At 38.2% G+C, this 24,843-nt stretch overlaps 2 protein-coding genes across 8 annotated transcripts; both read left to right on the top strand.

Moving 5' to 3' along the window:
- Positions 1 to 3,002, top strand: LOC121748430. 5 transcript variants are annotated; one of them, XM_042142789.1, is made up of 3 exons: positions 1 to 402; positions 1,095 to 1,158; positions 2,033 to 3,002. In XM_042142789.1, exon 3 carries the CDS (start codon positions 2,061 to 2,063, stop codon positions 2,862 to 2,864), a length of 804 nt encoding a protein of 267 aa, XP_041998723.1. In that variant the 5' UTR covers positions 1 to 402; positions 1,095 to 1,158; positions 2,033 to 2,060; the 3' UTR covers positions 2,865 to 3,002. The 5 variants fall into 5 exon arrangements, with proteins under 5 accessions (XP_041998723.1, XP_041998724.1, XP_041998722.1 ...); XM_042142790.1 differs by having other exon boundaries at positions 2 to 402; positions 1,105 to 1,148; XM_042142788.1 differs by having other exon boundaries at positions 2 to 402; positions 1,095 to 1,148.
- Positions 3,003 to 9,621: 6,619 nt separating this feature from the next.
- On the top strand, positions 9,622 to 24,770 carry LOC121748565 (exocyst complex component SEC8-like). 3 transcript variants are annotated; one of them, XM_042143004.1, is made up of 27 exons: positions 9,622 to 9,773; positions 9,941 to 10,010; positions 10,751 to 10,963; positions 11,736 to 11,909; positions 12,122 to 12,226; positions 13,701 to 13,810; positions 14,212 to 14,361; positions 15,038 to 15,200; positions 15,289 to 15,395; positions 15,846 to 16,147; positions 16,240 to 16,403; positions 16,493 to 16,608; positions 17,164 to 17,234; positions 17,960 to 18,084; positions 18,186 to 18,235; positions 19,198 to 19,298; positions 19,734 to 19,846; positions 19,926 to 20,033; positions 21,088 to 21,285; positions 21,395 to 21,480; positions 22,057 to 22,240; positions 22,360 to 22,437; positions 23,338 to 23,439; positions 23,539 to 23,613; positions 24,010 to 24,105; positions 24,214 to 24,263; positions 24,354 to 24,770. In XM_042143004.1, the coding sequence occupies exons 2-27, from the start codon at positions 9,969 to 9,971 to the stop codon at positions 24,439 to 24,441; spliced, it is 3,171 nt and encodes a 1,056-aa protein (XP_041998938.1). In that variant the 5' UTR covers positions 9,622 to 9,773; positions 9,941 to 9,968; the 3' UTR covers positions 24,442 to 24,770. The 3 variants fall into 3 exon arrangements, with proteins under 3 accessions (XP_041998938.1, XP_041998939.1, XP_041998937.1); XM_042143005.1 differs by having other exon boundaries at positions 9,644 to 9,842; XM_042143003.1 differs by having other exon boundaries at positions 9,644 to 10,010.
- The last annotated feature ends 73 nt before the right edge of the window (positions 24,771 to 24,843 follow it).

Genomic DNA, 24,843 nt, shown 5'->3' with positions numbered 1-24,843 from the left:
GGTGTCTGACTCAACATTTAACTAACTAAACTAACCTGATGACGTGGTGTCTGACTCAGCCTCCAATTAACTATTCATTCAGTAGAAGAAAATATCGGAATGAAAAACGCCTTTATTCAGAAAAGCGCTTCACTCAAAATTTAAACAATTATTACTATAGCGCAGCTGTATCTAATTTCTATTTCTACCGATTTTTGTTTAATTTCAAGAATTTTGTGCTTGATAGTATATTTTTTTCCTTCAATTTGTGCAATACTCCATTTTGTAGGAGTTGTAATTTAGCTGATTGGATCGAGATGCCAATCTTCGACGGGCTCCCCATTTCAAAAGATGAATCGGTGATGTAAAATTGTGTCAATTGGGTGCTGGATTGAATTTTGTATGATCATTTCATATGCGCAGGTAGCTTTCTTTGGTCAAAAAGCTATTAGTTCTTTAGAAAAGTGTGTTAATTTGGAAAATTCGGGGGAGAAATTGTTTGGTGGTTTGATACGCTCGCTTGATTGGGGGTTTGAATCAATGTGCTTTTTAAACTTCTTATTTGATTTCAAATTGTATGTTAATTTAATCTTTAGTGAGTGATGATTTATGAGTTTCCGAGTTTGGGCGATACACTGTTTCTAAATAAAATCTGGATTCTGTTATGGCTTTGGCATTTGGGACTCCACTGTCATCATATTCCATGTTTCCTACTATTATTCAATTGTAGTTTCTAGATTTAATTGAAGATATGTAATATTAGAAGCATTTACTATTTAGTTTAGCAGGTATGATTTCACTTCTTCTTGTATTCTAGCTAGTTATAGATATTATAGTGAGAATCCTGCTAGAGAAGTGTATTAACGTAGAAATGCTCTGCTTTCCCGGGTACTATTGGCCCCATCGTTAATGTAGTACTACTATTTTGTTATAAGAGATGTTATTATTCTGCATCATAATGATGATATAAGAGGCGTAAATGGAAACTTCATAGATAATTTGGATGGATGCTTTTGCACATGTTGAGACAATAAACATGATGTTCATGTAATTGGACACACATGTAGCTTTTTATTGTTCATGTAGTCTGATGTCTATGTAACTTGACTTTGTAGTTCTGTTTAGGGAGAAGATTGCAACCTGATGACATATTGATGAAGCCTATAAAGGTACTAAAAGGTCTGCCCTAATGAATGTATGACCTCTTAATGTTTATTGCTAAAAAAAGTACAGTAGTAATCTCACCATTCGGATCAATGGTCGAGTATAAAATTAAAGTAAAGGTTATACAGATATGATATAAATGAAACAAATTAAGATTTAGAAAATTCAGTTATCTCACATTAGCTATGAGCCTGCAGCTTAGAACAATATATTAGACGTCTCCTATTTGTGAATTTGACTTATTGATATTTGCTTCTCTTGCTCCTCAATGTTTCCAAACTCTTAACTTGCTTTCATTTATATATTTTCTGTATAACCATTAGTTTAGTTTTATACATGCTCATTGATCCAAATGGTGAGATTACTACATTTTCTTTAGCAATAAACGTCAAGAGGTCATATCATGCCTTCGTTAGCATATACCTTTCCCTTGATAGGCATTATCAATTTCTTAGTCTTTCCTATTTTCTCTTGTTGTGTACTGGCTGGCTCCAATTAGACAAATCTTGGATTGTTAAGCTAGTGGAAGGCATGTGGGGAGAGGTGGGTAGTACGCTGATTTAATTGTCCTGACATGTGGGGAGATTCGGAGGATGAGTATCCATTTGTGAATTTTCTATCCTTTAAATTGCTCATTTCCTTTCTCTCCTTATACATAAACAAGTATTTCACCCTTTCTTATTTCTCATTTTCACTCCATCGACAGAAAATATTGTCATTTTCTCTCAATGGTGTGAAAATGAGGGATAAGGAGGCGTTACCCCTTTATGGCTTTATTTTTTTTATAAATAAGTAGGTTTTCTTCTCTCATTTTCCCATGATAAGTTTACAACCAAAGAGAACGAACCCGTAGTAGTTAAAATTATATGTTTCTTATGGTTTTATCCAGTGATGAGGAGCCAGTTGCCTTCAAGAAGATGCATGGTTTTTCCACAATTGATGGCTTTGTGGAGATGAACGAAAAATTGGCAGACATGTTAAAATTCGTGGCGAACGAGCCCTCTGTGGGGCTTTATTATATCCAGCACCACACTCAGAATGTAACTCCCAACATTCTCGATCTCAAGAACAAAGTCTCTGAAAAATCACGTGAGACAGCTTTGCATACAGAAGATCTTGACGATTCCATGACAATGTTGAAGTCGATGAAGGAATGTGGTATTCCGGTTGCAGATGAAATGCTCAGAGATATAAAAAAATCCCTTTCCATCATATCGGCCAAGCAGCCAAAAAGAGGGCTAATGTATAGCTCCAACACCGGCTTTCTTGCAAGAACAAGCTCCTGGTCTCCAGCCTCGTGGGGTCGTATTCCGCAGCAGGATGGCAGCAGGAGCCCTGGTTACCTGTCCAGTGCTTTTAAGTCGGTGACACGACGAGCTCAGAGATTCAACCGGTCACAGTCGGGCTTTGATGAAGCGTTTGAGTCCAAGAACAGGAAGCGTCCTTCGGATATTGGCCCTGCAGTCGCCACCACATCAGGTAGTAGGCCTTATGGAATGGTAGCAGAGCAAGAGACTTTGGATTCACCGTCGTCAAATGAGAATGGCAGGGAACTGCAAGAAGAGTCGCAGCTGAGTAAGAGCCTGTCTCATCAGCATTTTCTGTCGTTGTATGAGAACTACGACGAGTTCAAGGCTGATCGGGAAGCGAAACTAGAAGAATGGTTGGGAGGGGCAGGTGGTGCTGAGGATCAAAGAAGGGGAAAGAAATGGGATAGATAAGGTTTAGTTTAGTTCAGCAGGAGGAGTTGGTCCCATGGCCACCATTTTTTTAATTGTGTTCTTGTTTTTCTTATGAGATTGAAACTTTGAATTAATGCTAATAATGCACATTTTCTGGTTGATAAATAATTATGTGAATCTGATGATGTCTAGTTATTCAGTTCGGTCCAAATTATATTGAGCACAATACCAAATGAAATATACCAATGTTGGAAATACTAGCTTTAGTGAAACATTTCTTATTGAATTTACATGAATTTCTTCCCCCCCTCTCCTTAGGGCATCCGCAATGGGCGGATGGCGCGCATCGTCCGCTCCATCCATCGTCCGCACCCGTTGCGGGTGCGCGCCATAGGGCGCGGACGATAGTCGCGCCCTATACTTCGGTCGCGGAGGATAGCGCGGACGATGGCTATCGTCCGCGCCATCGTCCGCCCCATTGTGGAGGTCGCGGACGATCAACCGCGGACGATGACACGCGGTTTCGTTTTTTATAAATATCGTTCATTTGTAACATTTCATTTCACTCGATTTCATTTTCGAAACTTACAATTACATAATTACTACGAAAATGGATTCAAGCCCCAATAGTCCTACGTTTAGCGCAGGGGCGCATTGGCCGGGTACAGAACCCGGCGATTATCGTTCGTTCGACACCAACGCCCATTACGATCCCGATTTCAGTACGGAATCGTATGTGTTGTCTGACATGGAGCCGTCTCCGCACCGCCTGTCACGACCGCCCATACTAGGGGTACCACAAACGCGGCGATCGTGACCGACATGCATGTATAACGTTTTTAAAAGAAAATCCTAATTAACTTAAAGGAAGAAAGACATTTTAGTTTAAAGAAGTTTAAGGTTAAAATTTTACTATCACTTAGAAAAGGCTTATAATAAATACTTTTAAAAGAAAAAAACGGAGAAAATAACTTAAAGAAAACCAATTAACTTCTAAAGTAGACCATTTAATTTAATTCACGAGAACACCATTTTCAAAAGATAACGTAATTACTTGGTGAAAACCTAACACAACCATACATGTTCAACCACAGTACGAAAAGATTAAAGTCTTGAGACATAGTTTAAAATATAGCAGCGGAAAATAAGGTTTAAAGAGAGTCAAGGATCACGCCTATGTATGAAGACACAACGCGTCCTAAGGCTAGCTCAACATCCTTCGCAACATCCTGCTCAACCTGCAAAATTTTAAAAGAAATTGCAGGGCTGAGTACTTGTTGTACTCAATGGGCTCATGCCGAAAACATTTTATATAGTTATGTCATCCATATCAGTGATCTCGAGTTTTTATATGAGATTAAGAAATTACCACGAGAACACAAAAACATTTCATAGACTGGCCAGTCAAATAATCTCCCCACTTTCTCAACAATCCATCAATCACAATCATCATTCCATGTGCGACGAAAGTGTGGCCACACTATTCGCCCACGAGACCGGCCGACTAGCAAGGACGACTCACGATCCCACCAGTGTACACAGCCTGATAGGGTTTGCGGCCCTACTCAGACCCGAATTCGTTTCACAACACAGCCATATAGCCTAACGGAGTAAACTCATACGAACTAGGCATCAGGCACACAATCTCAATCAAAACAAACCATGGTATGACATAACAAGTTAAACCACCCTTATAACGCCACATAGTATTTTCGGAAAAATAAAGAGATTTGAAAAGAAAGCCCACCTCGTTCGCTTAACAATTCACAATCCAACTTATGGCAACTCTCGTTCCTCGAGTTCACGAATACACAATCACCCTTGACAACGACAACACAAGTCAGCCTTCCACAAAAATCATACTACTATGCATGTCCTATCGTTTCTCTCTCATCGTTTTTCTCAATTAACCCAACCCAAAGTTCGTCACAAAGACGGAAAAACACACCGTAATATATTTCAACTTATCACCCGTGATCACATCATTAGGCACGTTCCTTGGACATACATACATCATATAATACTTTAAAACTTGAAAATAAGTGTCATTTTATCAAGGCAGAAAACTGGCAGAACTGCGCGACCGTTTTGTAAAAATCACCATAAATACACCCGACCTCAAAAGATGCTAAATTTTGGTAACAATACAGAGGACACAATCAAGTTCATCCATGAAAATTTTCACACTGAAATCACGTCATTTAGTTAGTCATATCATATATTGAACTCTCTGGTCGGAACATACAATTTCTGACAGTATTGCGCAGTTCATTTGAAAAATTCACCATAAATTCATACGATGCCCAAAAAAGGCTGAAAATTTAACAAAACACAGAAGACACTTCAAGTTTGCATATAGTTCAAGAATCACATCGATCGGAGGTCATTTGGTCAGTCAAACAGAAAACGAAACATTCATGGCGAGAACTCACGTTTCTGGCAGATTTGCGCAGTCAACTTCAAAAATTTATTAAAAATTCATTTTTCGATAAAACGGCCTGAAATTCACACGAGACACAGAAAACACCTTGAAGTTTACTCAGTAAAAGTTTCGTAGCAAAATTCGTTCGTTTGAAGGGTCGAATACAGATCATAAGTCACTGGTCGTGCATCACAGATTTCTGGTTCAAATTCGAAAATAGGGTTTTTAAAACTTCCACAACACAACCACCGATTTTCCATGCTCGAAAACACCAAATCATGCTTACACGTTCCTCATACACAATTTGCATACAACTCATATTATTCACCAATTAATTCAAATTCAACTTCACATGAATTCAATAAAAAAAACACATAACTATCAAAGTTCTTATGAAATCACACTTTCCCACCGATTAAATTTTCGATCTATCAATCCTACACCCTCTATATGCATGTAGGATTCAAGAATGAAGTTTCAATGAAGAAGATGAGAAGAAAGACTTAGTTATACCTTCTTGAATCAAGAAAACAAACGGTAGAAACAAACGTTGACACGATTCACCGGAAATTTTTGAAAAATCCACTCCAATTGAAGCAAGAACAATGGTGGAGGAAGTTTTTGGAGAGGATGTGGAGAGGGGGAGGAGAGGCACGAAATTTTATGAGGGAGGTGGGGGCTAGGGTTTAGTTTAGGTGATTATATAGTCCTAGGTTTAATCCCATTAATTAATTAATTGTGGAGGAATAAAATAGAGGCCAATAAAATAAAATCCCACAATTAAAAGGAAGACAAGTATTTCGAAAATTATGAATAGAAATTCAATAAGGAAATTATTTAGTATTTACTTGGAGATAAATAGATTCACAATTTAGGAAATAAAACGATGTATATTCCATAAACAAGGGAACAAAATAAATTAAATCTCCAAGTAGGAAATAAAAGGAGGGGGCGAAAATTAGTAGGGTGCACAAGGAAATTATTTAAATCCTCAATTAAATAATAATAGGGTTTAAATTTGGTAATTTCTTTATAGGAAAATACTCCCATAAAATAGGTAACAACTAAATAAATTTCCACAAGGAAATTATTCAACTCTTAATTTAATTGGGGTGAGGGAATAAAATGTGACAAGATTTAATTGGATTTAATTTGGATAAATATCCCAAAACAATTAATAAAATCCAAGAAAGAGAATATAGTTTACAATAATTGGAGGGGGCCGAAAATAGCCACTTTATTTGGCTAGAACAAAATGCATGATTTACTTAATTAATCACCCACATTGAATAATATAAATAACACTTTATTCCAAATCACTCATGACAATTTATTCCACATAGTCAACTCAATCAAGTAGGAACAATTAAATTTCATAAATGAAATTTCCAATCGACATATTAAAATAAAAGTATATATTTTTTTTTTTGGGATGTTACACCGCCCAACAGCAGCGGCCGATCCCGACCCCGCCGCGACCGCTTTCGCCCCAGCCAGAAAGAAGCGGAACCGGCAGCGGGCGCAGAAGTTGCCGCCTCCCGGTGATTGCGATGAGTACGCCCCCGGCCGTACGAACTACAACGACGACGCAACTCTCACCTTGGCCCGGTGTTGGGTAGATATATCGGAAGATCCGATATTCGCGAACAACCAGGGACAGATCGCGTACTGGGAACGCATCGCGGACCTCTACAATTCGGTGAAGCCGCCGACCGCGTACAAGGGAGTTCCGGCACACCGGTGTCCTTCCGGAGTCCTCCCGGCGTCAAGGCTGCGAAGGCCAAGGGGAAGGCGACCGCATCGTCGACCGCTGCAACCCAAGCTCCGGTCCCGGTAGAGCTCCCGACCTAGACGACCACCGCGTTTGAGTCGTTAGCAACAGCGTCGATGGCAAGGACGATGTTGCAAACGCACAGGGCCCTCAAGAAGTGTACCGGGCGTTACTCGATGAGCTGCGTCGGAAGTTAGGAATTGGTCCGTCTTAGTTTTTTATTTTATTTTATTAGTTCAATGATGTAACTTTTTTTTATTAAAACTTCGCCGTTTGTTATTTAGTCCGTTTTTTATTTACTCGTTACTTGTTATGTGAAAATAGTTAAATTAATTAAACAAAACAATAAAATGATGATGTGGCGCGCCATAGGGTGCGCCTTAGGGCGCCCCACTGCATGTGGGGAGGTAGGAGGATAAAACTGCTGACGTGGCGCGCCATAGGGCGCGCCTTAGGGCGCCCCATTGCTAATGCTCTTAGGGCATCAGCAGTGGGGCGCCCTAAGGCGCGCCACGTCATCAGTTTTATCCTCCTTCCCCCACACCTGCAGTGGGGCGCCCTAAGGTGCGCCCTATGGCGCGCCACATCATCATTTTGTTGTTTTGTTTAATTAATTTAAATGTTTTCAAATAACGAGTAACGAGTAAATAAAAAACGTCTAAATAACAAATGGCGACGCATTAATAAAAAAAAGTTACACCATTCAACTTACAAAAAAAAAACAACTAAGTCGGTGCAATTCCCAACTTCCGACGCAGCTCATCGATTAACGCCCGGAGATATTCGGCTTCGTCGGGGTCAGTACACTTCTTGAGGGCCTTGTGCGTCTGCAATAACGTCCTCGCCATCGACGCTGTTGCCAACGACTCAAACGCGGTGGCCATCTGGGTCGGGAGCGTTTCCGGGAATGGAGATGAGTTTGCAGCGGTCGAGGATGAGGTCGCTGCCGCCTTCCCCTTGGCCTTCGCAGCCTTGACGCCGGGAGGACACCGGTGTGCCGGAACTCCCTTCATCCACGTACGTCCGGTTGAGGTCAACCGGGTGATTGCCGCTGCCGCTGCTCGTGTAATCACCAGCTTCGGTGGTCTTCGTCCTCTTCGGCGCACCAGTGTGCAGAATTCCACCTTGGAACTTCTGCTTGTCCCTCAAGAGCGCCCAGATGGCCTCGTGCTTGAAGTCGCCGTACATCGACCGGTACGACAACAGCGCTTTAGCGCGCACGTCGCTCAAGCTCTCGCCGCTCCCCTGTGCCCGCGTGAACTTCCCGAACTCCGCCGCGTACAAGTTCACTTGCTTCTTCACTTGATCTCAGTGCTTGCGGAGTTGCTCACGTTTGCGCTTGTACGCGGTCGGCGGCTTGGCCTCATTGTAGAGGCCGGCGATGCGCTCCCAGTACGCGACCTGCCTCTGGTTGTTCGCGAAAATCGGGTCTTCCGATATATCTACCCAACACCGGGCCAAAATGAGGGTTTCGTCGTCGGTGTAGTTCGTACGGCCGGGGGCGTACTCATTGCAATTTCCGGGAGGCGGCAACTTCTGCGCCCGCTGCCGGTTCCGCTTCTTTTTGGCTGGGGCGGAAGCGGTCGCGGCGGGTTCGGGATCGGCCGCTGCGGCGTCACGGCGGGAGGGAGCGCTTGGTCGGTTTGGAGACGGCTCCATGTCAGACAACCCGTACGATTCCGTACTGAAATCGGGATCGTACTGGGTGTCGGCGTCGAACGAACGATATTCGCCGGGTTCTGTACCCGGCCAACGCGCCTCTCCGCTAAACATAGGACTATTGGGACTTGAATCCATTTCGTAGTAATTATGTAAATGTAATAAGTTTCGAAAGTGAAATCGTGAAATGAAATTACAAATGAACTCTATTGATAAAAAAACGAAACCGCGTGCCATCGTCCGCGTCGATCGTCCGCGTAGCCCACAGTGGGCCGGACGATGGCGCGGACGATGACCTATCATCAGCGTAGGCCGCAATGGGGCGGATGATGGGCATCGTTCACGCTATACTCCGCGCCCTTAGTATAGGGCGCGACGATCGTCCGCGGCCTATGTCACGCACCCGCAATGGGGCGGACGATGTCGGGCGCGGATGATGCGCGCCATCGAGCGTGCCATCGTCCGCCCCATTGCGGATGACCTTAAAATGATATACGTACTAGATCTTGGATCTGTTTATGAAGAAAAACATATCACCAAATAAATTATAGTAGTAATAGCTTATAGTATTAGTGTCTCAAAGAATATAAAAGTTTAATCTCTGCAATAAATTGAAATATGATGATATTAATATTTTGAGATTACATTACTCGATAGTTTACCTTATATTTACTCAAAAGGACCAAATATCTCAATGTCTGGAGCTATCTTTTACCTTTTTTGTTTTAATATTGTAGATGTTGACTTTGATATCCATTTATTATGTGAGTTTTCTTTCTTCTTGGAGGCTTTACGATTTACAGTAGAATTTAGAAATTTTATTTTAGCAGCAAAATTTGAAATAAATAAAATTAGTATACGTTGCTTTATAGTAACTGCCAGAGGTACAACACCACAATGCATCGACGTGAGGTATTGACGTCTATACCCCTCCCTAACCCCGCAAATCGATTCAATCAACATTTTCCAGCTCACTCGTTTTCAGTAATCAAAATTATTGAAAAAAACTCAGAATTAAATGTCCGAAATCATTTATTTGCAGAAATTAAATCAATTATCTGATTTTTTTTCTTCAAGCCATAATTTGACAGATCCAGTAAGCATGTTTTCCCTTCCATGATTGCGTGTGTGTGAGTGTATACACACACCCCCAAGGAGTAAAGTTGTATCTAACTTCTAATTCTTCCGATATTTGTTTAATTTCAACAATTTGGAATATGATATTCCGTTCCCTTCAAATTTGTGCATAATTCTGCTTTGTAGGAGTTGTAATTCAGCTGATTGGATTGAGATGTCAATCTTCGACGGGCTCCCCATTCCGAAAGACAAATCGGTGAGTATTTTTTTCGTGTGTACGTTTAGCTTATTTATGTGTGTTTAAGTGTAGCGCAGCTGCCATTTCGTTAATACTTTTCTTAGTGATGTAAAATTTGCATCAATTGAACGCTGGATTGATTTTTTATGAACATTTCATATGCGCAGGTAGCCTTTTTCGGTCAAAATGCTTTTAGTTCTTTAGACAAGTGGATTAATTTGGAAAAATGGATGAAAATGTTTGGTAGTTTGATAGCGCTCTCTTGATTGGGGATTTTGATCTATGTCCTTTTTTTAGCTTCTAATTTTATTTCAAATGTTTGTTTTCTCTTTTGATCTTTTGAGTCTTTGTAGTAGTGATTTATGAGTTTCCGAGTTTGGACCATATACTGTCTCTAAATAAAAACTCGATTCTTTTATGGCTAAAATAGTTGGAACCCCACTGTTAATTTCCATGTTCAATGTTTCCCTGAACTACTGAGGGTGATTTCCCATTTATATTGCAAAATCAGAACTCCATATGCACAGCTTTGTGTTGACACTACTATCCATTCCAGTCTTAGATAGCAGAATGACCCTACCCAAAATTCTAAGTTTGCTTGTCCCCTTTTTTCCCTAAGTTCCTACTCGTTGGAGTTTCTTTCTCTATGTTTTTGTCATTTTGGACATCTCGTGCTGTATTGATGAAGCATCAAGCTTTACAAAATTAAGTTTGGGTTGCTGAAAGTCATGTTTATTATTGTGCCATGGTATTTACAGTTTTTAAAGGAAGAACTTTCGAGAATAGATGAAAGTTGGGCAGCAGCGCGCTTTGATTCGTTACCTCATGTTGTGCACATTTTAACATCCAAAGATGGTGAAGGGGAAGTGAAGGTCTTAAAGGAGCAAAGTGATATCATTGAAGAAGTTGTTGATGAAGTTGTTCATGCATATCATGGCGGCTTCAACAAAGCAATTCAAAACTATTCTCAGGTTTCTCTACAGTTATTATTTCGGGTTTCATTCCTGCCTATTACTTTCCATCTACATTTCTAATAGCTTGGTAGAGCTTGTTTTATGCACTTTCCATCTATATTGTAAATTTTTTATATGATTTTATTTTGTTAACTAATTAATTAATTACTTTTTGGTGGCGTGTTATTGGGTAATCTTGCTAACTTGATTTTCATTTATACTTCTTTTATGGATGCATAAATACCTTAATAGGCCAAAAAAGGTCAGAGAGCATTTTGCGAAATAGGGTCTATGAAGCAATCTTTGAGTGTCGTATAGTGTAAGGAAGCTTAGATCATATAGCCTATTTGTGTATACGATGATGTTCTTTTTATGTTGTAAGTATTACTTATGTTGACTTAAAGTATGTAAAACTGTATGAACTTTTTTCTTGTTCTTAATCCCCAACCTGAAATTAAGAAAAAGAAAAAGAAAAAAAGAAAAAGTGTATGAAAAGCTGTAGGACACATTGCTATAAGGGATCTTTTACAAGATCAGTTTGATTTACTCTTATTCCATTACAAAAGGAGTACAAAATTTCATGCAAAAGAAATTTATGTAAGAAATGCAGTCTACTTTTATGGAACTTAATGTAGCTGCTAACACTATCGAATTTGAGGCGCTGCATCCTTCTTTCTGTCTTACTCTCTCTCTTTTGTCTTCTCTCTTTGGTGGCATTACTGCCCTTGGTTAGCCATATAGTTTTACAGGTATGCCTAAATTTTAAAATGTAAATATCTATGTCCTTCAGATTTTGCGGTTGTTCAGTGAATCTGCTCAAAGCCTTGGGGAGTTGAAGGTTGATTTAGCCCAGGCAAAGAAACTTCTTGGCGCCCATAATAAACAATTGCATCAGTTGTGGTACCGGTCTGTTACTTTGCGACACATAATCTCGTTATTAGATCAAGTTGAAGGCATAGCCAAGGTCAGTCTGTTCCGTTGACAGATCTTGTTTCATTCAGAAACACAAAAGATTTTCTTTTTTCAATATGTTTTTTCATGTTATAATTTTTTGTCATGGATTTTTATAAATATTGCCAGTAGCTTTCTATGTTAGTTATATTTTTTTTTCTGCATTCAAGCAACACATATAACTCAGTCATTTGTGCTTTTAATGTTCTTTCTGCAAACATATAGGTCCCAGGTCGTGTTGAAAAGCTTATTGCTGAAAAGCAGTTTTATGCGGCAGTACAGTTGCATGTCCAGTCAAGTTTAATGCTTGAGAGAGAGGGCCTCCAAGCGGTTGGTTTTTTCTTCTTCTATTTTTTTATGAACTTTTGTTGGTTTCTTTTGGGTTTTTTTCTCCCATGAGTATTCTGCTTGAATTCAACAATCATCCCAAGAAATCGTACTCCCTCCGTCCCACAAGAATATGCACTCTTTCCTTTTTAGTCCGTCCCACAAGAATATTACGCACTTTCTAAATTTGGGAATTCTTTGCTCTCTAATGAGGTGGGACCCATTCTCCACTAACAATATTTTAATTACTTTTCTTTCTACTCTTACTTTACCAATTGTGCATTAAAACTCGTGTCCAACCAAAAGTGCATATTCTTGTGGGACGGATGGAGTAATGAATTTGAAAGAAATTGTGTTGAGAAGTAATTATTCGATATGGATCTTGTCAAGTTGATACATCCTACCCCATTATAACAGGCTTACTAAAGTAATCCTACTTGTTATTAGTTAAGCCTTTTATTGTTTGATATTGGTTGATACTCCCTCCGTCCTAAAAAAATGACAAACTTGTAAATGGCACGATTGGTTTTATTGTGCAATTGGTAAAGTAAGAGAGATATGAGAAAAAAGTAAGAGAGAGAGGGAAAAGGTAGTAAAAGTAGTGTTAGTGGATTGTGGGGTCCACATTATTAGTGGTGTGTAATTGGTTAAAAACTTTCCATATTTAGACTTGGTCTAATTATAAGGGATGGCCCAAAATGGTAAAACTAGTCTATTTTTTGAGGATAGAGGGAGCATAAGATTTCGTGTATTCATGGTTCCTTTTTCTATCCTGTATCTGATTTAGAGTTGTAGCTTATGACTTGTTAATTTATAAACATTTACATTTCTGGATAAAAAATGTGAGTTTGTTAAATAATTTTTATTTTGCTTTGGGTTTGGTCCAAATCCAATTTTCTCAGTCACTGATATCTATTACAGACCATTCATCCTTCAAATATATATTCTGTTTAAGCTAAGTAATGGAAACAGATGAGCCTTCACCATTGATTAATTTGTCCTAACTTTCTTTAACCAGATAAATCCTCAAACCTTTTTCACACATTACTTCAGGTCCCCGGAAGTTGACAGTTCTGTTTCAATTTAGGCCCAAAAAGCTTATCTTCTCCAAACTGTTTTGTTAACAAGTAAAATTTTACTCCCTCCATCCCATTCAAGATGGCCACATTCTTCTTGAATGGCAAGGGATTTTAGGTGGAGTAATTGAGTGTGATAAAAGTAGAGTGAAAAAGGTGATTTTTAATAAAGAGAGAGGGTAGACAAATTTATTTCCATATATAGAAAGTGGACATCTTGAGTGGGACAAACTAAAAAGGAAAGATGGACATCTTGAATGGGACGGAGGGAGTATTATTTTTTTGCGAACACCACAATTTGTTCTTCAGTTCCAAAATTTCAACTTCTGGTTCAAGTTGAAAGCAATAGGCAGTATCTCTAATCAGGCAGTCTCTGATAGCTGATGATCTACTTGGGTTAGGTGGGTGCTCTTCAAGATGTACGGTCAGAATTGACAAAACTGCGGGGAGCCTTTTTCTATAAAGTTTTGGAAGACCTACATTCTCATCTCTACAATAAGGGTGAATACAGGTAATTCTCAGTCTTCTTCATAGATTACAAACCTCTAGACATGCAAAGCCTTTCTTGTGCTTGATTTACTGTTACTATGCTAATATGCTTGCAAAAGTTAGAGTGGTAGCTGATGAAATATTGCATCACATGTTTAAGGAGCCTTTCCTCTGAGAACCTATCACTTAAGCCTTTTAAGCATATCATATACGATGCCTGGCCAGAATCGTTTTGAGTATTGTGGTTCTGGTTAACTTTATGTGCTTCACAACTTGAGGAGTTTGCATTTTATTTTGTTGCATTTTTTCGTTTTGCTTTTGAACCTGGAATACAAGCTTTGTTTTGAAAAAAGTTTACTTTTCTTTTTGGTATATGGATTGGTTGGGTTATCTTATTCTTAATTCCACCTTTCCTTGTGGCAGCTCAGATGTCTCAAGTATGCTTGAAAGTGATGATGCAATTCCAACTGCTACAGCTGTGACGTCCTCCATGAATTATTCACACTCTCTCTCGCGAAGAACCAGGAAAGGAGATGGCGATGGAGTGTATAGGCCCAGTTCAGTTGATGGAGGGTGAGATGTCTTATTTCTATCACATTATTTAGTTTGTGTCCTCGAATTTAGTTTGATTTCTCTTTCAAATTGGATCAAGTGGTAACATAATTCTCTTTTCAAATGAATCAAATTTAGTTTTTTTTTTGGGTAAGAAATGAGCTTTTAGATACTAGTACTAAGTTTGCATGTTGCATCAAATTAGAATTTTTCCCTCTGATAATTAAAAAAATTATCAGCTAAGGCGATTTGGGTTCTAATTGCCTTAGGAGTTAAAATTTATATTTGTTCATTTCTCTCATTGATTGATTTTCTGCACTTGTTGACTTTATGTTCTTGTTCATCATTCTCAGTTGTCACATTAAACCAATGAAGAAGCACATAACATATTATTTGCGTATATTAGATTTCACTAGATGAGTATTCATCGAGCAGGAACCATACAATCCTCTTTCTTGCCTTGATGAAGTTCCAAACTAAAAAGTTTATGTGTAAGATGTCATTGGATGTGTGTAAGACACAATCTTTTCTCTGTGTTCAATGCCATACCTCCAATTCCTATTGGACGATGCATCTATATCCATTATCCAAGTATTCTAGTTTGTGATCCCGAATTGAATTTGCAGAAGGCATATATCATAATTTATTCAATAATTAGACCTTCTGAGCTTTTTGTCTCTTTCTTTCTGCGTGTTAGTTCATCATTTGATGGCCACAATGAGGATGGCACCTTGGATATGCATGATGATGCTGCACCTAATGGGTATACTCCTACAATGAAGGCTAACGGTGGTGATGCAAGAATGTTCTCTCGTCAAATTCCTGTGTGGCTATCAGATTCTACTCCTGATGAATTTGTCGTATGTTCTACTCATACAGTAGAATTTTTCCTGAACTTAATTTGATTCTTCGCACCTATAAGCTCAATGCATATGGTATTTGATGCAGGAAGCGATGAGAAAGAGTGATGCTCCAGAGCATGTGAAATATTTGCAGACTCTGGTTGAATGTCTTTCCATGCTTGGAAAAGTTTCTGCAGCTGGTGCTATTATATGGTATGCTATCAAGTTTGGCTCCCATAGGATTGGATATACTCTTGTCTTAATAGACTTGAAACTTCAGAGGCTTCAGCATAGTTCTGGATGTTTTTCAGGGTACTGTAGTAAATAGTCAAAATTTACACATATTTTCTCCAGAAGAAAATAAGAAGTTTTATATGCAACCTTCTCCCTGCATGTGGGAGTTCATGCCCTTCTCCTATGCTAATTATTCATGATGCAGTTACACTTTTGAGACATGACCTGCAAAAGGAAGCAGTACCTTAATATAGATTTTTATCAATATGAATCAATGTAATATATTACTACTCAGTATCAATCATTTTCATATCCAAAAGAATTCCTAAGTATCAATCATTCTCATATCCATTTCATTTTTTGTTTGAGCAGTACTCTTTGTCAGCTTTACTTATTTTCTGCTCTATTCTCATGTCTCCATGATCATAGCCAACGGTTACGTTCTACAATCCATGATATCATTACTGCCAAGATCAAAGCACAGGCAGGACGTGCCAGTGAGTCTAGGCCTGGTCTCGGCCACACTGCCTTGCCTACAGTAGCAGGTCTACACTATCTAAAGGACCAGCTGGAACACCACTTAGCAAAACACAAACGTCAAAATGGGGTATCACCAACTGGAACTTTAGCTGTGAGCCCTGTCTCTCATGTAATGTCTCCTTCTGGCACAGCCCAAATTTCAGCAAGGGACCTACTTGATTCTGTACTGGACACAGTTGTTCGGATATTCGGTATGTTATTGCTATAAATTTTTTGAAAATTATATAAATTCTGCACTCTTTGTTGTTATCTCCATATTCTTGATAGTGGAACAATTATTCAGAAAATCATGTTATTGTTGGAGAGTTGCTCGAGTCAAAATCTTCACAGCAACTTAATATGAACACACCAAAGACAATGACTGCTGATGTCAGTTGGAGTAATGACTCTGATGCTTCTAATGATACTGGCGGCTTCAGTATTGGTTTTTCCTTGAATGTTCTACAGGTCACTTATTGGCCCCCTTTTTGCATTTCAATCTCACGCTATTCAAAAAGTTGTGATTTTTTCATTAATATATTCTCATATGATTGTAGAGTGAGTGCCAGCAACTTATATGTGAGATCCTACGAGCAACCCCTGAAGCTACATCTGCAGATGCTGCTGTGCAAACAGCTAGACTTGCCAGCAAAAACCCTTCTAAAGACAAGAGGCAAGGACATGCCATGTTCCTTCATTTCTGTGCATCTTACATATTGCTCATGTGCTTAGTATCATTTTTCTTGTCCTTGTACTTTTGGTTTCTTGTCAACGACATTCTCTACGTGATTTATGCTGATGCTTTGGTGTTATCTTCTTTGTTTCCACAATGCGCTCATTTTCATCTCCCCATAATGTGCATATATTTTGCATCTGATGCTGTGACTGATTTGGATGGTGATGTTGGAATTCTGCTTTTACCATATATATTCCCTGCTGCTGGCACGAAAAGTTTGGTGTCGTTGATTAGTGTTGTGAAGGGTTATGGATGAAGGATATTGGTATCTGATAATGAACTTAGAGGATGGCTCTTCTGCGGATTCTATTTGATAATAAAATGTACTTTGGTTGGGAAGACATTATCACACTGGAATGATAGCCTTCCCTGCATCATTAAGATGATATACATCAGCTATTGATAACTATTTGAATTCATCATACATTCAAACTGTGATTAGCTGTCTATAACATAAGGTAATTGACCCATCTTCTGCCAATTTGTTTACAGGGATGGATCAGAAGATGGACTTACTTTTGCATTCCGGTTCACTGATGCTAGTACCTCCGCTCCTAACCAGGGTAAGAGGAATATGTTCTGATGCAATTGTTTCTATTTTGACTTTTTTCATGCATACCACTCAAGACTTTTTTCTCATACCTCACCCCTTTGAGGTAGCAGAAAGTGGTGCTTTATTGATTACCCGTAGGGTGTCAGCTTTGGCATAAACTTTTGATGGCTTGACAAGATGAAAAATCAGTTGGAAAGTTTATCATGATCTGCATATAAAGTAGTAATATAAATACATGTTCTCTCATTAACAATATTAACCATTTTGTCGAAGAAAATAAAGTAAGCAGCAGTGTATCTTCCTAAAGAACCTAGTTTTATACGAACTCGTTTTCCTCCTGATTTAAATATTTTGTTGTTGGATCATTATCAGTTTCTGAAATTTATCCCCAGACCTCCAAAAGAAAGGGGTTAGTTGCATTTTGAATCACCATGTTTTCCCAAATTTGCTGATTCAACACAGTTTTTAAAAATTGCAATCTTAACATGTAACAACACACATCATTGTCTTTAATTTTAGGCCTTGGGCATGATTGCAATGGCTGGTTGTTGACTTATTTATATTAAATGACATCTGTCTTGGGGCCTTTGATCCTTGCAATTATTTATGCCTGATTATATTTCCAAAAATCAAAAGTTATGACATTACAATTTATGATATCGATGTGCTTAGGTCGTGAATAGATTAAATAGATTAAATTATGTCATTGAATTAAATAGATTAAATTCTTCTTAGGTTCTGACCTTACTCGCCAAGGATGGAGAAGACCAAATGTCGTGCAAGAAGGTTATGGGACTGGAGCCGTGCTACCAGAGCAAGGGATATACTTGGCAGCATCAGTATACAGGCCAGTAGTTCAGGTATGGGTAGAGTGCAACCAAAGGAAAAGTAAATTGAATGCTCGTCTGTTCTCTAGGGTCTCATGGCTAAAATGCATTATTTAATTTTCTTTTTTCTGCAGTTCACAGACAAAGTTACATCAATGCTTCCTCAAAAGTTCTCCCAACTTGGGTGAGCTCATTCAACTCCAATTTCTAAACCAACAGCGTATGGCATACAGTATATAATTGCTTAAAATAATTTGAACTTAGAAATGACCCCTTGGCATATATAAGCCTCAGATATACTCTTGATGCCTTCCACATTTCATTGACATGCCGTTGGTCAGCTCCTATGAACTTATTTATAAGATGAAGTGAAATTATCAAAAATCTGAGGAGATGTTGTATTGAGTAAAAATCAGGGATTTTGTGTATTTGTTGGCAGACCTTGGAGGTCTTAGATTTTCTGTTCCCGCAAAAGCAGTTATGTTTGTCAGGAGATCTTTGATATCTCTACCTATCGGTTTGCTTAGCGAACCATTCTTTGGTACTCACGATTGTGATTATCATGCGATAGCTGCTAGTCGTTGAGCAAACCGATATGTACGATTAGTCACAATATGATTATGACTTTTTTAGGGGAATGATTAGGACATGGTGATGTAGTTGAATGAAAATCATGAGAAGAAAGTCTAGTTCCGGACTCCCAAAAAGTAACAGCTTCAAGGTGGCATTCCTCCCACAAGAAAGATAGGGTTCAACATAATTGGTGATACTTTCAATTGTACATAAGTGGAATGATTTAGTACTTTAGCTTTTCATCTGAAATAGCATAGGTTGATCGGAGTAACACAGTTTCTTCTTCTTGATATTCAATTGAGACACTACTCTTACAAAAATGATGAGATTTCTTGAAATTTTATTTCCCGCCATTGATTTGTCCTCTTCTAAGAAACGTTTTTTCCCATCAATTGTTTCCTGTAACCTTTTCCTTTATTGAATTCCTCTATCTATGTCATATATGATTCAGCACAAGTGAATTTTTTGGAAAGGTGTTTGTCTTTTCTGTTTCTGATCCTATTATTTCTATCCATCTTTTCCTAATGCATCTTCGTGTTGGCCATTTATTCACCGGTCAATGAAATTCTGCAGAAATGATGGATTGCTTGCCTTCACAGAGAACTTTGTGAAGGATCACTTTTTGCCAACTATGTTTGTGGATTATCGGAAAAGCGTACAGCAAGCCATATCAAGCAAGTCTAAGAACTATTGTTTTTTGCCTGGTTATTGATGAATGTGCTTAGTTTCATTATTTCCATACACCTTATGCCCATTTGTGTATTATGGATTCATGTGAATCGAGTTCCAGTATGATTTCATCCGTAGTAATATAATAGATCCAATATGCATTGTCTGTTTCTGGCTGCCTGCTAAGTGGCTGCGTATGACTCTAGGAATTGTTGGACTCTAACTGAACAGCATTCAAGCTGTGGTAATGCAGCCTCACATTTTTTTAAAATTGAATAAGGATATGATAATATATACAAAATTGGGTGTTGGATCTTCTTCCCGTTTGACTTGGTTTAAATATTTTATTCTGGTGCATTTGCTATTTTTGCTAATCATGTACTGATAATTTCATTAGCATACCTCAAATTTACTAATTTTGGATTCCCTCTTGTATACAGGTCCAGCTGCATTCCGGCCACGAGCTAATGCAGCTGTGTCGTACACTCCATCAATTGGAAAAGGACGGCCTGTTTTACAAGGATTGCTAGCTATAGATTGCTTAGCGAAAGAGGTATTCCTCACGTCGTTGACCATATTTTAAGAAGAAAGTAAGTGATTATTTATGCTCAACCTTTACATGATTGATTTAGGTGCTTATGTGGGCACAAGCTATGCCAAAGTTTGCTGGTGAGTTAATCAACTATGTGCAGACATTCTTGGAAAGAACCTATGAAAGATGCCGAACATCGTATATGGAGGTATGGCTTTCTGCAACTTTAATACACTTGAATTGTATTCTTCATGAATCTGGGAGCCAATACTAGAAGAACTTGAATTATTCCTTAATACAAATTTAAGTCTAAAGTCCAAAACTGGTCATGTACATTTACCCAAATTAACTGTTTTCCTACACAATAAATGTGATAGCTTTTGATCCTAAACAATATGACATGGTCCATATTTAACTTACTGTCAAAAATTGACAGGCAACATCGTTTTTACCGGATTAGTAAGTTAAATTATGTTGTAATTAATATTTTAACATAATTAAATTTACTGTTCTCTCTTTTTTGTTCTGTTCTTTAGAGGTTTGGAAAAGTTGTACTCTTTTTCTCCTGCGATTTGCATATCAAACTCCATTGTTTCTCTCTCCCACCAAGAATTCTTGCTCACCCATTACATCTTTCTTCAATGGGTTACTCTTAAAATCCAATCTTGATATAGAAACTACGAGCCCCATATCAGTTCTCGACTCCAAAAACTCCCCCGATTTCCTAAACCCATTAACCTGCAACACACATCTCCCGCTGCCATCACGACTTTGCCACAGCCAACAAATCCATCGGGTTATCCCTAATCGACACGATTGCGGACAATTCGAGCCGCGGTGATTGCAGATTCTCGAAGCCGATTAATCGGCTGGCACTTTTCATATCGGCGCTGAAAGCCCAGATTCCTGAGGTTAGCAGCTCAATTTCGGCGGCACGTGATCAATCGCCGGCCGATTTCCGGATCAAGATGCGAAACTCGCTGTTTGTCGAGCCCCTGAGTTATTTAAAAGATGAGATCGAAAGATGTTATATTAACCTTTTCCTGTAAATTCTATATTTACCATTTGAAGTTCTATGACTTAGGAACTTCTTAATGGAAAATGGAAAATGGAAGGATATGTTGGCATGATGTAAGTTTGTCGGAAAAGTGTTAATCTATAGTACTATGGAGGTTCATACTTCATGTTTGATCTTCTACAGGCTACAGCTCCTATTTGTTTTCACTTTAAAATACCAACCTCTTATTTGGTTGAAATATCAGGCAGTTCTTGAGAAGCAAAGTTACATGCTTATTGGGAGACATGACGTAGACAATCTCTTGCGACTTGATCCGGCAAGTACATATTTGCCGAATTCAATAGATGGTGGAACCTTAGAAACCAATAATTTGGATGCTGAATCAAATGGAGTAGAAATGGAACTAAGTGATATACTACTGAATCTGAGACCTATCAAGCAGGTATTCATGCCCTTATTGATATTGTGATGTATATGTAGATAGAAGCCATTTTGACTCACAGCAAATCTTGGTGTTTGTACCTTATTTTCCATTTGGTTAATTTCTGCAGGAAAACCTAATACGCGAGGATAACAAACTTATCTTATTAGCTTCATTGAGTGATTCATTGGAATATGTCGCAGATTCAATTGAGAGGTAACTTTTTATATTTATTTCACTTGCAAGTTAACTATCAGATTTGTGATCCATTTGTTATTTGTTTCTCACTGTACATGTGCTTATACTTGCTTCATGTTCCATTGAATCATGGTCGATTTGGTTGATTCTTTTAGCTATCTTCGGTTAATTTATCACATCATGACGGAATCTTTGCTCAAGAAAGAGGCTGGGATGCCGTTTTTAGTTATGCATTTATGTATGTCATTTGTGGATATTGTTAATTTTAACAAAACAAGACCTTCAAAATTTTATTCATTGAAAAGATGTGTTTTTAACTAGATTTTTCTGGATTGTCAGTTAACATGTCTTGATGAATGGTCCCCGTGGTTATCTGTTATTTTAATATATGTTCCTAAAATATTTTAGAATGCTAAATGCACTTTCTACATTGCGGTCCATGACCTAGTTTTCCATCGTCAAACAATTCTGGACTGTTTAGAAAGTACATGCAAAAGTGAAATGTGTCGGGAGAAACTGGGATGGATGGAATTAGCTTCCTGTGGATACTTCTGTATCTTTCTTTAATATCATTTATTATTCTTTCTCTGGTAGGCTAGGGAAATCATCTTCAAAAGCTTATAATCACGTGGTAGAAAATGAACCCCATCATGCTAGAACAAGCAGTTTACCTCCAAAAGATCTTGAATCATTTGCTGAAGACTATAGGAAACTGGCTATTGATTGCCTTAAAGTTCTTCGAATAGAGATGCAGTTGGAGACAATTTTTCATTTGCAGGTACATGACATTTGTGTTCCCTTACCAAAAAAGTTGATAAGGTGATGTATTTTTATAGTCCTTCACGAGGAAACTGTTCTTACAAAATAACTCTTTCTGCAAAATGTGAACCGATATAGGAAATGACAAAGAGGGAGTATTTGGATGACCAAGATGCAGAGGAGCCAGATGATTTTGTTATATCATTAACTTCCCAGGTGAGATCTCATCTTTAAGACACTGGGTTAATATCGTTTCAAACATTCCATATCCAGTACGCATACCTAGAAACTTGGAAGTTTTGCTTCCTTATTTGTTGTCTATGCATAGGGAAATCATTGGTTTGGACTAACCTGGTGTTCCATTTCTTCATGTTCATCTCATTCGCCCTGCTGTTTCAATAACTGTAGAGAACATATATTTCTCTTATACATCATCATCTTGTAAAGAAAGAATATAGTATAACTAAAGTCGCATAACTTCATACCTAAGCTGTTTTGAGTTAATTGGCTTGTGTAACTTTCCCGGATTTTTGACAAGGTTGAGGAAGCATTTATTATATTTATGTCAAAAGAGTTGACCTTTTCTATAAATGTTTTTTTGGCACGGAGTTCTTTTTTGGGGATTCTCTTGTCTTAGACATTGCACTATCTTCAGATGAGTTAGTGTATTGTTTTCAATATTTAGTTGCCGATGTCTGTGGGATATCCTTATTGGTCAATCACCATAATGTTCAAGGACCTGCTTAAGATGAGTGGAGTTTGTTTATAAATTTAGACCGGTATAAATCTTCTGCTACCCTACCACCCAATCATAAAAATATCTTATTATGGACTTTAGCATACTATACTTTTCATCTGCCTAAGGATAAAAAACACTACTAAGTTTATGGCCTTGTTCTTGATCATCATGTTTCTGATTATAATCTTAAAGGGATAGTCGTCAAAAGGAACTGGGTTCCCTAACACTTGCTTTTTTTTAATCTTTTGTCACTTGATCTGTACATGGTTTGGGCTTCCGTTCATAAAAACTGTGAAATAAAACAGGCCTATTTGTCATGTGGCCTAATCTTGAAAAATAACCGTACACATATTGAGGTTTTAATTTATGCAACCCAGATAACACGCCGAGACGAGGAAATGACACCATTTGTTGCGGATGTGAAACGGAATTACATATTTGGTGGGATATGCCCTATTGCTGCCAATTGGTCTATAAAGGTTTGCTCATTATTAAAATTTGTGCTGGGTATTGAAAAATTGCACAGAAAAAGACTGATTGTAATTATGCTTATGAGAAAAATCATTATTTCCACTTAGGCTTTGGCTGAGATGAAGTCTATCAACCTCTTTGGCGTTCAACAGATTTGCCGTAACTCAATTGCATTGGAACAGGTCTGTGTCTTTTCACTCTTCCTCTCTCTATTCCTCGTGCTCTTCCATCGCTTCTAGGATCTCGTAAAAAAAAATGCTTCAGATGATTCTGAACTTGTAAGTCTCATAGTCTAGAATGTTACAAAACAAGTCCTCAAGCAATGGGTTGGACAAAACAAAATTTCAATGTTAATCTGTCACTTGAATAGCTGTAATAGATTTTCAATAGCAAATATCAATGTCATAGTAAAGTGATATGCCTCAAGCTAGCATACTTGTTTTTTTTCACTTTCTATATTTTTGTGGTGGTTGGAGGCAGTGGTGTGGGGTTAATGGAAGTGACATTATATTCTGTTCCAAGCACATTACTTGGGTTAACATGAAAGGACAACTGATAATTTTTCTGATCTTCATCAGGCTTTAGCTGCTGTCTCTTCAATTGATAGTGAAGTTGTGCAAATGAGATTAGATCGTGTTCGGACATACTACGAATTACTAAACATGCCCTTTGAGGTAAACTATCTGAAACTACTGCTTGCAATTTCTACCTTATTTCTGTATCTACCTTCTTGCCCCCAAACAGTCATGTTTAGCCGACAATTTGTGTTGTGTTTTCTCTAGGCATTGCTTGCATTTATTCAAGAGCACATCGACCTTTTCTCAGCTGTTGAGTGAGTTATCTTTACAAGTTCAAAATTCATAGAGATCCACAATTCTACTATCATCATATGTAAGTTGTAACTGAAGTTTTTGGCTGGCAGGTACATGAATCTTCTGAAAGTCTTTGTCCCGGGCAGGGAAATTCCCGAGGACGCTCATGATCGCCTGGCAGAGATTTTGCCTAGTTGAAAATTTGATTGCAAAATTTGTACACTGTTCTCACCTTGAGCAAGGAACTCGTAAAGTTTGTGGTTGCAGATGAAACTGATGCGAAGGAATATGGAGGGTCCCGACCTTTCTTTATCTGCATTGCTGGTTTCAAAAATTTCCAGCATGAATCAATATTTGCAAGCTCACATCTGCAGTTTTAGTACATATATTGGCAATTTTACGTATATTTTGTGAGTGATTCTTTCAGACAGACAAACATGAAATGATTTAGTCTTTGTTTCTTCTTATGTACATTCAATTTTGTATCATCGGATTTGTTTGGCAGCAAAGCAGATTTTATCTGAGTATATATGGAGTTAGCCCTGCTTATTTGTATCTAACAGCTTGAAATGGATAGTGCTTTATTATGTGAACTTTTTT

Source organism: Salvia splendens, chromosome 9, assembly GCF_004379255.2.
Source record: "Salvia splendens isolate huo1 chromosome 9, SspV2, whole genome shotgun sequence".
NCBI lineage: Eukaryota > Viridiplantae > Streptophyta > Magnoliopsida > Lamiales > Lamiaceae > Salvia > Salvia splendens.
This window is presented reverse-complemented; position numbering and strand designations above follow the sequence as displayed.

Coding starts and splice junctions, on each gene's coding strand:
- LOC121748565 (XM_042143004.1), top strand. CDS start 9,969: ATGTCAATCTTCGACGGGCTCCCCATTCCGAAAGACAAATCG. Junction 22,241..22,359: donor AGACAATTTTTCATTTGCAG/GTACATGACATT, acceptor GAACCGATATAG/GAAATGACAAAGAGGGAGTA. Junction 24,264..24,353: donor GACCTTTTCTCAGCTGTTGA/GTGAGTTATCTT, acceptor TTTGGCTGGCAG/GTACATGAATCTTCTGAAAG.